The sequence below is a fragment of the Nematolebias whitei genome, chromosome 2 (assembly GCF_014905685.2).
Source record: "Nematolebias whitei isolate Nwh7 chromosome 2, NemWhi1, whole genome shotgun sequence".
Classification (NCBI taxonomy): Eukaryota; Metazoa; Chordata; class Actinopteri; order Cyprinodontiformes; family Rivulidae; genus Nematolebias; species Nematolebias whitei.
This window is the reverse complement of record NC_056499.1, coordinates 48,955,178-48,967,654: the sequence shown is the minus strand read 5'-3', so window position 1 is coordinate 48,967,654 and position 12,477 is coordinate 48,955,178. Positions and strand designations below refer to the sequence as shown.

The 12,477-nt window shown below is 42.1% G+C and overlaps 1 protein-coding gene across 1 annotated transcript in view; it reads left to right on the top strand.

The window, feature by feature from the left end:
- The window catches only part of iqgap1 (IQ motif containing GTPase activating protein 1), a 104,877-nt gene that overhangs the window by 68,300 nt on the left and 24,100 nt on the right, over positions 1 to 12,477 (top strand). The window contains exons 16-17 of the mRNA XM_037692225.1: positions 10,151 to 10,241; positions 10,334 to 10,501. Of these exons, the coding sequence (XP_037548153.1) occupies positions 10,151 to 10,241; positions 10,334 to 10,501 (259 nt within the window). The remainder of the gene's footprint in view (positions 1 to 10,150; positions 10,242 to 10,333; positions 10,502 to 12,477) is intronic.

Genomic DNA, 12,477 nt, shown 5'->3' with positions numbered 1-12,477 from the left:
CCCCCCCCCCCAAGAGAGGCGTGTATTGGGCAGCTATGTGAGCACCCGGGTGTGACGAAACTAAATGTTTTTGGCGGCAGGAAGCTCGTTAGCCCATCAAAATAAAATCCATAAATTAGCTGCAGTATTGTATAAGCCACAGTGTTCAACATGTGTGAAAGAAGTAACGGCTTATAGACGGTAAATTACGGTAGTTTTTTGTAGCAGTCTCACTGAACTCTTCAGTGTTTGTAACTCGGTGAGTAGTATGCTGCGCGGCCACATGTTGCACAGCCAGATGTTCAAAGTCACCACAGTTATTCTTTTGTCTCCTGACGTTTCTGATTGAATCTACTGGACAGTTCTTTTGAAATGAGGATGAGCAGGTTTTAAATTATTTGACTTATCGTGTGTGGACATTCAGGACTGCAGCCTCTGGTGTTTTCCATCACATGGAGAGCTCCTTGCAGGTTTCAAACTGCAGTTCTAACATTGACAGAAACTTGACTGAGAACAGTTTGAGACGAGTACAGTTTGTATTAATCAGAGTATTTCAGTTCAGGTCTTTGTTCCTATCCTGTTGGACCACAAACATTTTAAAGTTGTCTTTTTGTCCTGATCTCTGAGCTAAGCTGAAAGTTACAGACATGTGGCTCAGGCTTCCAGCAGACACTGATGTCATCATGTCCTCCTCCCCCTCCAACTTCCTGTCGTATATCTGTGCAGGGCGCTCTCTCAGGCCCGACATCTCTGCTGTCTCTCCTCACTTTCACACTTTGAACCCAGACACACATTAGACTCTGTCATTCTTCTCTGACTCATTTGCCTGAGTTATCAGTCGGCGCTGAGTGTGGTTCTGATGTGGTTTTGGCGTGCGTGTGTTTGCTTGTCACGTTTGCATGTGACACTGAGAGCAGAGCGCCATATTTGGGCTGTTTTCTTGATGGAAGGGCAGCAAAGAGCCAAGCTGCAGATAAGGCTGCAGATGCTGGATAATTAAACCTTTAAATGACTCAGGAGGCTAAACATACCACCAGACGTGACCCGGAGGCTCTGACTCCCTCACTGACTTTAACACTTTTATTCTGGTTTTCTTCTAAAGTGTCCATTTAAACGAAAATTAGTTTTTTGCTGTGAATACAGATGTTTTACAGAAGGCCACAGCTGCGCTGCTGCACCTGTGAACATCTGTTCAAACATAAAGACCTAACGTTCTGCGAACAACTGAATTATTGACAGTTATTGGTCAAACCCAGAATGTTTTCCAGCTCATGCTCAGAGTATGTTATAAATGACTCTCAGCTACTACCACCTCAAATTGAGCTCAATGTCTATAAAGTTGACTGACTTGCAGCCATTTCTATGTGTTCTAAAGTTCAATAGCTTTGGAGACCATATGGAATTGGCTTGACTCCAGTTGTTGATCTCCACCCATTGATTATGTCCTAAAAGTTTCATTAACATCTGTCCAGTTCTTTGAGATATTTTGCTAACAGTTGACTAATAGTTAATGGCAACCTTTAATATTTGGAGTTTGAATTGAAGAACAATCTCGGAAGCTAACGCACCAAATTTAATATCAGCTAAATTAACCCAATTCTGGTCTTTTTGGTGCTTCCTTTACTCATTAGTTTGTGGCGGCCATCTTGAACTGGTTGCCTCCAAACCAGGAGTGGCCAGTTCTGGTCCTCAAGGGCCACATTCCTGCGTGCTTAATTGGTTTCCCTCCTCTGACGCTCCTGGTTCAGTGACTGAAGCACCTCTTCATGTTCTGCAGTAGCCTGTATTAATTGAAACCAGGTGTGTCGGAACAGAGGAACCTTTGAAAGGTGAAGGATGGTGGCCCTCCAGGACCAGGACTGGACTCCACTGCTCCACAGGACAATCAGTTGTATACATACATCCAGTGATTACCTTCCAAGAAAATTCAAATTCATCCAGTGCTTCATGACATTTTGTTAACAGAAGCACAAAAACAGGCAAATCCATTGTTTACTTTTCACCTTGAGGTGGGCAGACAATGGAGACCTTGAATGCATCATTTGGAAACTCTGGAAATTACTTGAAAAACAAGCAGGACAAGTTATGTGTCCATAAAAGGACAGAAAGTTGACCACGTTAACACACACACACGCACACACACACAGGTTGTTTACTGCTGATGAGGCTGGAGGAAGTGGTCAGAGCAGCTTCCTGTCAGGTTTTAAAGCAGACCAGGTGTTCCTCCTCCTCGTGCAGCAGGAGTCGGGCTCACCTGACGCAGGTGCAGTGACACCTTCAGTCTGCAGCTGATCTCAGGTCAGAGGAGCGCTCAGCATTTTAGTTCCTGACAGGCTCCTCGGGGTCGCCTCAGTACCTCTGCACTATGAAGAGGTCATCTGGCAGAAGTTGGCTCAGAGTTTTGGGTTGAAGGGGCGGAGCTTGGATAAACGGGAAGTCCTGCCTCATGGACCGACAGGCTGAGTTGTTGAGATTGAGTCATCGTTTGTTTCTGTAGCTGCAGCAAATACCACTAAGACTTTAGAAGTGTTCACTTTTACAGTGGTTGGTTTCCTGTGAGGCTGACACAAGTGAACGTTCAGAGGGAGACAACATGGCTGTTTTTATACATTTCTTTATTAGGCCATGAGTCAAGATGATTACTAAATAAAAGTACTTCCAAACTGTCTTCAGTTTTATGTCTACAGACAAAATCGTTTTTTCTGTCCAAAAAAACAAACGGATAAAGTTTATCCTGAGCTGTGTTACATGGTGTAGTTGAAAGGCTTCACTCCAGGAGTTCTCCAGATGTTTTGATGGCAGTTGTCAAATGTGGGGTCCACACCCGATGTAAACAAAGCACTCGTCTGAATCCTTCAAAAACCAGGAGAAAGTCTGAGTCATGACTGACCTGCTGTCAGTGTGTGTGGGTGAACAAATATGAGAAATGTAGAGTTGAGGAGATGAAACAGGAGATTGAGAAATGTGAAAAAAGAAAGATAAGATCGAGCTGTTCATTCAGACACAACGCAGCAGAACTTCTTTTAGCTCTTTAACTCCACCATTTAAGCTGTTTTCAGTCACTTCAGCTGTCCTGAAGGTAAACATTGGCTTGTTTTACAAACTTTTAATTTAGGAACACCATAACCACCGATATGAGAAAAATGTGCAGGAGAAGTGTGTCACTGTGTTTAAATAAATGTGAACAGGTCATGAACTACAGACTGAGGGACAGAAGAGTCCAACCTGTCTCTGCATGTCCTCAAATAAAAACAGAGCAACTTGGTAATAAATGTTCCAAGAGTTCTCGTTTCAAAGCTTTTGTGGAAGAGTATGAATTGTAGATCACTTTCAGCTACTACCACACCAGGTTTTAACTCGTTCTCTGTAAAACTGACGTGATGCTCGTGGATCCGCTCACGTTGAAATGTAACCCAGGGTGAGCCTTGGAAAAACAAACAAGAGGGCTGTGATGGTGGAGGTAGTGAAACTCAGTGTTACCTGAGACATTTAGTGGGACATTCTGCCTTATCAGACAACATGAAGGCAGAGATGACAGGAAATTAAAAAAATCCAAACACACTAAATTAAAATACACTGCCTGGCCAAAAAAAAAAAAAAAAAAGTCACCACTTGGATTTAACTAAACAAACAGGTACGAGCCTCCTGTTGGATAATTACTGCATGGACGATTATCTTTCAGCTGCAACAAGTTATTTAACCCCAACTGGTGCAATGAGTTGCTTCTCATTTCTTTAACAACCATGTTGAAAGACGCATCGCGTGGTCGTGGAAAAGATGTCACTCTGTTTGAGAAGGGTCAAATCATTGGCATCAAGCAGAGAAAACATCTAAGGAGATTGAAGAAACTACTAAAACTGGGTTAAGAACTGTCTAACGCATTATTAAACACTGGAAGGATAATGAGGACCCATCGGCTTCAAGGAAGAAATGTAGCTGGAAAAAAAATCCTGAATGATCGTGATCGGTGATCACTTAAACGTTTGGTGAAATCAAACTGAAGAAAAACAACAGTAGCACTCAGGGCTATGTTTAATAGTGAAAGTAAGAGCATTTCCACACACACAATGTGAAGGAACTCAAGGGATTGGGACTGAACAGCTGTGTAGCATTAAGAAAACCACTAATCAGTGAGGCTAACTGGAAAAAAAAGGCTTCAATTTGCTATGGAGCATAAAGATTGGACTCTGGAGCAATGGAAGAAGGTCATGTGGTCTGATGAGTCCAGATTGACCCAGTTCCAGAGTGATGGGAGCATCAGGGTAAGAAGAGAGGAAGGTGAAGTGATGCACCCATCATGCCTGGTGTCTAGTCATCAATGCAAGATCTTGATGAAAAATTAATGCAACACTGGATGGAAATAGATCTTGTGAGATTGTAGAAGTTTATAGAAACAATGACACAGTGACTGCATGCTGTAATCAAAGCTAAAGGCGGTCCAACAAAATATTAGTGTGACTTTTTTTGGTGGTGAGTGTTTTTTTGGCCAGGCAGTGTAGTTACCGTAGAAGTTTTCGTGCCATAGAGCAACATGGCAATAATTTACTGTGAAATGTAGAATGTACTTAGAGTGTAAACTTTACATTACACAACCTAATAAACACTTTGTGTAAAATCAGTTTAGTTTTAACCAGGGCTTAATTTGTAAACCGATCGATGCCGTACGCAAATAGCAGTGCGGGTCTGGTGGGGTGCAGGGGTGGGGGGTTGCGGTGGGAGTGGGGTCTGTGGGTCCTCCCCCAGAAAGTTTTGAATAAAGGTGTATTTTAACGGCTGTTAACATCTATGTGTACCTCCATTTGTAAACACTTTATTCAATAATTATTTTAGAGAGCAACAAAAAGCTCGCTTCTTGTGTGAATAGAGCAGCTCCTCTGCCCCCCCCCCCCCCCCACACACACACACACACACTCACTTCATGGTTCCAAGCCCGACTTCAGTCCTGCATGTTGTCGCTCCTGCTTCAGTCTCCATTACCGCTGCCTTCAGGTTCTTCAATTCTCAGTTGTCCAGCTAAGAACAATCCATCCATTTATTTAAAGTAAATTGTCTTTTCAACATTTTGATCGCTGGTATTTTGACAAATTAGCACTGTTGTTTTGATCCGTGGCGTAATGTGAATAATACACATCAAACTTTTGTCTCTTTGTGTTCTTAATAAATAATCAAAACTTTATTAATAACCCACTTAAACTGTCACACTGATTTGCAATGTTTTTTTGCAGTTTAATTGTTTGTTTTTATTTAAGTTTTTTTATATATAAAAATGTGCGATGACTGGACTTTTAGGGGTGGAGATTTGAGTTACCGGATCCAAGCAAACAGTTTTCTGAACGCACCCTGTCAAAATCAGAGAGTTCCTGCATCCTGTTCCGACAGGATCTGGCTCAAATTAAACCGTGGTTTTAACTGATCAGAGCAAACAAACAGTAAACTTGTGCAACCAGAAGTTACAACATATATCTAAAAAAAACAAAGCACAACTAGCTTTAAGCATTAACCTTTAATTTAACCAGTAATTGTACGATGTAATTCTGACAGAAAATGGAGGATTTTCCTGCAGTTACCTTCATACAGATGAACATGCGGTACTTCCTGTTTATCTCTTGTATTCAGCTGATCTTGAGGACAGCTGCAGGGCTTTATCTTTCCACACTCGGTTTAGGTTTTTGAAATTGAATAATCTGTTTTCCACTCTCTAAACACTCAGAGTAACATGTGTCTGAATTACATGTTCTCCACTGGCAACGTTTAAACATTTTATTCAGATGAATTTTCATGAAATCCCTCTGACTGCTAAGTGTTCATAATGCAAAACCCCGACAATGTTGTCGGAGGCAAAGGAGGTGCAGCTCCTGCAGGTAAGGGGCGTTTCACTTCGAGACAAACTGTGATCGCTGATTGGTCAGTTGCTGACGAGCTTATTGGATTGATTGACAGGCGGCGTCATGTCAGTGGGCTGAGTCGTAGACTTTGTGTGTCTTGAGGTTGCTCATGTGTGGCAGCCATTTTAAATGTGAATGACTCCAGCAGTCGAGCTGTTGTTGTGCATCCAGGTTTCCAGCGGATCATAAAATCTTATTTTTACATTTGAATAGTTCTCTTTTGATTAATTCATGGAAACAAAACATTTTCCCCAGAAGTTTGATGAAGTGGAGACACAGTTGAATTACTCAACAGCCTCAGCTTTCACTTCCTTTATTGTCACGATGCGCTCATCACGTTTGAAACCACATCAAACCTCACAGGAGTCCCTCAGCAGCTTGTCCACCCCACCCTGACGCCACACCCCCTCTAGCCCCTCCAGCCAGCTGCAGTGAGTCATCGCCCACTGAGGACAATTACAGCAGCGGCACTCTTCACTCAGGTGTGTTTACTGAGTGCAGGGTTTACCTGCGTCTGTCTGTAGATGAAGCGTTAGGATGAAGTGTCAGATTCACCACACAGACACACGCAGCCTCCTCTCATTTACCCTGCAACACCACATGGACTGCTTTAATGCACGGAGCGCCCTCTGCAGGCAGCTCTCTGTCACTGCACCTCGGAACAGACGAGTTCAGTGTGGGCTTTGGTTTGTGATGATCAGAAGAAAATAATACTCACTCCTTTACTTGAAGAGTTATTGCACATGGCAGGCTCATACTTCAGCTTTACTTTATCCAGGTTAGTCAAATGAGAAGTGTTTATTTACAGCAACAACCTGGCCAAGAGGCAACAACAGGGCTAGAAAAAACATCACATAAATATGCACATTTAAACCAAACTCATAAAACCATAGAGATTACACTCACACAAGTTATAAAGAGTGCAACACAGTATTTCTTGTCCATAAAACAGGATCACGAAGTAGATTAAAAGCTCAAGAACTAGTGATGGTTTAGAATCACTGAAGGTGGATAACGGAACTGGAGTGCAGAGTTTTAGTCTGTATTGCAGCTCGTGTCGGTCATTTGGAGCAGCTGACTGAAATGAGAACGATCAAAGGTACTGCGAGCTTTTGGGACAAACAAGGAGATGAACATATTGGAACGCAGATTAGTTTTTGTTGGAGGTATTAAGAATGGAACAAAGGTATGAAGGAGTGTTGCAAATTAACCTTATGTAAATGAACTGCTGTAACAACCTGTGGGAATGGAAATCAGTTAATTTGTGAATACAAAGCACCGTGGTGAGAGGTAAAGACCTGTGGTGAAGCTGATCACACTGAGATAAACATCGTTTGAGGTTTTTTTTTAGGCAGACCTATAAATGAGGTCACCATAATCTAAAATGGGGAGAATGATCATTTTAACCATTTTGTGCTTTGCAGAATGAGTGACAGATGATTCATTACGATACAGAAACCAGTTCTTGAGTTAACTCTGTAGACTTTTGTTTATATGAATGTCAGCGGGGAGTGAACTGTCCAACCAGATACTTGTAGAAACTGACTACCGTACTTGCCGCCATACACATCACACCGCCATATAAGTCGCATCAGTCCAAATATGTCTAATAAAGTGAAAAAAAACACAAATATGTTGCTTCGCCGTGTAAGTCGCATTTATTATGAGTCACCGCTGATGCGTCGCGTTTGTTACACGTCACCGTTGACCACCTGGAAATGTGGACCAATGTTGTGCCAAAAAATCAATTGGCTGCCAAATGGCGACCGCGGGAATATGCACGGTAGGACTTTAACAAGAATTTAACAAGATTAGTACTTAAAAAACAATTATTTGTTTGCTCAAAATTATAGTAAAGGTGTGTCTCAGTTGAACTTTTCCTTAATAAATGCACTTTGACGGTCAAATCAGCTGCATTTTGTCTGGGCAGCGCGGCGAAATGCAGCTGATTTGACGTTTGCTCCTGGAGTTCCAGAGCAAGACGAAGGTGGCTTTGTATGGCAAGCCAAGTGTCTCATTAATAGCCACTTTTGCCTATTAATGAGACACTTGGCTTGCCATGTTAGTTGAGGGCCCTCTAGTGGCTGAAAATGGTAGCGTTCAATATTTTCCATGTCAGAATGAATGAAATCGTTAGATCTCAGCCAAAAATTGGGTTAATATGGGGGAAAAAAACATAAACATGTCGCTTTGCTGTAGAAGTCACAGGCATACTAATTTATGCAACAACAAAAAAACTGTGACTTATACAGCAAAATTTACGGTGGTTGCAGTGCTGCACCATCCAGGCTGATGGTGATGGAATGTTGAAAGTAAGTTTGTGGTTGAAAATCATGAATTTAGATTTGTCCGTATTTAGGGAAAGGTACAAGTCGCAAAGCGTATGGAAAACTGTTGAAACTGTGCTGTAAGAAATGGGCTTGAAGAAGTTTTGCCTCGCTCTTCTTTCCAACCCAACAAATTTAAGTGGGGTCCTCTGGATGGTTTCCATTTGTTGAAAACCTTTGTCTTTCATCCAAGAGACTTCATCAGTCCTAGGAGCCACAACAAACAGCTATTTATAAAACAGAGTTTGTTGTAGCTCCTCAGACTGATGAAGTCTTTTGGATGAAAGACAAAACATTTCAACAAAGAAGAATCCAGAGGTCCTGACTTAACTTTGTTGGATTTTTCTTCCTGGATTATTGAGCATGAATCAGGATATCTTCTTTCCAACGTTGCTTCAGTTCTTTAAAGTTTCTGCTCAGTTTTCTGAAAGTCCACCACCGCATTTCAGTCAGGTTGAGGTTTTGGAATCTGACTGGATCATTGCAATACCTTCGTTCTTTCTTTTTGACCTGTTCTGTTGTAGATTAGCTGCAGTGTTTGGGATCATTGTCCTGTTGGACTCAGTTTGGTCCAATCTGTCGGACAGATAGTCTTATATTTGACTCTAGAACCCTTTGGTCTACAGAGGAGTTCATGGTGGACTCCATATCCCAAATGTTCATTCCTTCACCTTTGTGCTGACAGTGGTGTGAGGTGTTGTACATGGTCCAACAGCTTCACATTGTCCTCATCCATTGGCATCAGAAGCATTTGTAATGTGGGGGGACACATTGTTGGGGGGGTGTCCTCCCCCAGAAAATTTTGAATAAAGTAGATGTAATTTCCTAATGCTGGTGTATTTTAACGGGTTGTTAAACATCTACGTTTACCTACATAAGTAAACACTTGATCAATAACTATTTTAGAGAGCATGGTACAATGCTCTACCCCCTCATCTCCTGGTCGACAACTGCCTGTGCTAACATACCGCTAAGCCAGCGGCGCGCAATACAGACACACTAGCTAAGATGCTACAGACGTAGCGCTCCGGTTCTCTCATGCATCCTAACCCCCCATTCTGGTCAACAACTGCCGGCGCTACCATGATAACAGGATCTACAGAAAACGCTGCGTGTGGTGTGGTGAGTTGTAGGTAGCCAGGAAAACCCGGAGTGGATTTTTAGGGGTTTGAGTATTCTATGAACCAAGTGGAATGGATTAGTTCTCAAAGAAATAGAAACAGAGCTGAGTGAACTAATATGTCATGGTAAATGTGTGTGTGTGTGTGTGTGGGGGGGGGGGGGGTCCAAACAAATGTTTTAAATTTGAGGGGACATGTCCCCTTCACAAATAATTGTTGCAATGTCCTCATCTGTCCAAAGGACATTGTGTGAGACGTTCTGTTTTCTGTTGAGGCAGAGGAGAGCGTCTGTCCTGCAAGTCTTTCAAACAAACACAGGTTCTGTTCTATTCACAGAACAAACAAAACATGTTTTCAAAAGTGGAAGAAAACAAATCACTTGTATGAGATGCTGAAATCTGAATACTGGGTGTGGTGGGAGAACAGGAGCGACCTAGTTCTTCCACAGGTTTATTATAAAGTGTTTTCTTCCTCGTACTTTATACTCCAAGTCTAAAGTGATGCACAAAATATAAAATGTAAAACCTCTAGTAATAAAATAAAACAAAACGATTCAGAGTGCTGAACATTTGCACATTTTTTCAGACATGAAGCATATTTTCTTAATGACCTGTATTAAAATATTAAGATCTTTACAGTAAAAAGTTTTTTATTGTCCACAAATGTAATTTTGAGGCATAGTGTTTCCTAAAGTTTAGAACTCAGCAGCTGATTTAAAGTTTCTATCAAATCACAAGTTTTCAAATTTAAGAGTGTGTCGTTGTTGGATTAGATGATCAAACTGCAGCAGGGTTCCTGTAGGTGTGCTGATGGTTTTTGATGGTTCTCTTCTCTCCAGGAGACGCAGGACCCCTCAGCTGTGTTGTGGCTGGACGAGATCCAGGATGCCATTTTAAGGGCCAACCAGAATACAAAGGACGCCTTACAGTGTAAGAAAGCACTCATCTTCCCTGGCTCAGTGTCTGCTTCTGTCAGGAAACTGAGGTGGACTGAAGGCTGCTGTTTGTGTTTGCATGTGCAGTCTCTCAGTCCATCCAGGCCATCAACGAGGCGGTGGACGGTGAAGATGCAGCTCAGACTCTGGCTGCTCTGCGTAATCCTGGAGCAGGACTTTATGGCATCACCTCGGAGTGTGCGCAGACCTACCAGGGCGACCTGGCCAAAGTTAAAGAGGAGAAGAAGAAAGAAGGTGAGAAGTCTGACACCAAAAGGAGGCTTTTATCTGAGCAGAAACAAGAACTAGTCGAGGAGAATAAATCCAAAAGCAAAACATGTTTAGCTTCAACAGCAAAACATTTCTTGGCTCTTCAAGCAGAAACAGACACAGCTGTATCCACACCTGCACAGGTGAAGGCCGTTGTAACAGTTGAGCACCACCCATAAACTCATCTTCCACTCTGAAGAGAATGTCCTGGGATCCTTAAATGACAAATAAACCTCTCTGCACCCTCTGTTCTTAGCTCATGGGTCAATGATTATTCTGACAAATCTGCTCTAATCTCCAGATTAAACTTTGTGTTTTTGCTTTATTACTGCTGCTTGGTTCCTCCAGGTTCTTCTCTTTTGTCTGTAACATAAAACTACTGTGCAGAAGATATTTTGGTTCTTCGAGGATTCTCGGAAAATCCCTTTAAAACACAGTAGGTGGAGGGTGGGGAGGTGTCTGTGGATGGTGCTTGGTCTTAACTGTTACCACTGCCTGCACCGTTTCCCATGACCTCCTACTAGACTGATTAGCTTCTATTAGCATCACTGCTCATCTCTCCAGCTGCACTATGTACATTCAGATCAGAACATGCTTTACCCAGTTACCACCGGTGTTCCTCACAGCTCTGTCCCTGGCCCACATTTGTTTTTTTTTATTTTTTTGCTTTCTGTTGGGAACATCACCAGTTCATTAAATTGTATTGCTATGTAGAAGACACCCAACTCAACATTTCTTCTGAGCCCCCTTACACCTTCTTTCAGCTCAAATTGTTTGTGTGGAATCAAATCTGGGTTCATCTTAAATCTCCTGAAACCGAGGTTCTCCTTGTCAACGCTTTTCAATTCTGGCAGCTGCTACTTGCATATTATGGTATAGCCTCTGTACATCCGTAAATATTCTTGTCCAGGCCATAACTTCTGAGTCGCTCACCCAAATCAAGGTTATATGATCTTCTTGTCTGAGCTATTGCTATAGATCCGGGCTATTCAACTAAATTGCTCAGGGGGCCACAGTTATTGAAATCCAAGAGCTCAAGGGCCGGACATTGCAGTTATTATCATTAAGTAAGTTTTTTATGACTTAAATCTAGTTTTATTTGAAAATGAACCCATTGGTGGACCGGACTGAGCTCACCTCTGGGCCTGATTTGGCCCTTGGGCCGCCAGTTGAATAGCCTGCTGTAGTGAGTCACGTGGGTACGTGTCACTTGTTGTAGTATGACAATATATCCCCGTTTATATGCATACTATATTCACGAGTTCTTCATCTTTCTGACTGTGTAATGCCGTGCATTGAATTTAACAGAAATGCGAACGAGAGACGTTATTACCTTTGACCCATCAAATGAATGGAGTCATTTATTTTCAGAATCAAAGTTTAACATCAAACATTTACATTAATTTGGCAAAATATGAAAATAATAACAGACAGTTTCACAGAAAATGAACTTCAAATCACTCGGCGGTGATTTGAGGACTTTGCTTCAGATATTTCTAAAATATCTGTACTGATTTATGAGAGAGAGGTGAGTTTAAGATGAAACGGAGATTTATCTTACAGAGGAATATGTGAGGGAATTTAATCTGTTTGACCAGAAATTGCACGCTCCCATCAGGTATCTCAGCTTGTCCCAGGTACACTTTAGTCGAAGAAGAAACCGTTACCTTGTTGACGATAGATCACCTCAGTAAGAATCCTTCAGACTGATATCAGCGTCTCCGTTGAGAACAGCTAAAATCCTTGGAGAGTCGTGCGTGGTTAGTTCAAACAGAATCATAATCCCAAAACGTCTCTGGATTCTCGGCAACTCTGACTCTTCATTGTCAGCAGCTCTCAGACTCTTTCAGATCTTCTCAGACTCCAACTCCAAAACTCTCCATAACTCTAGTTCTCTGGAATCTCTTGGAACCGACTGCACTCTCTGAATTCCCATGAATTCTCTTCAGAACTCCTTGAGA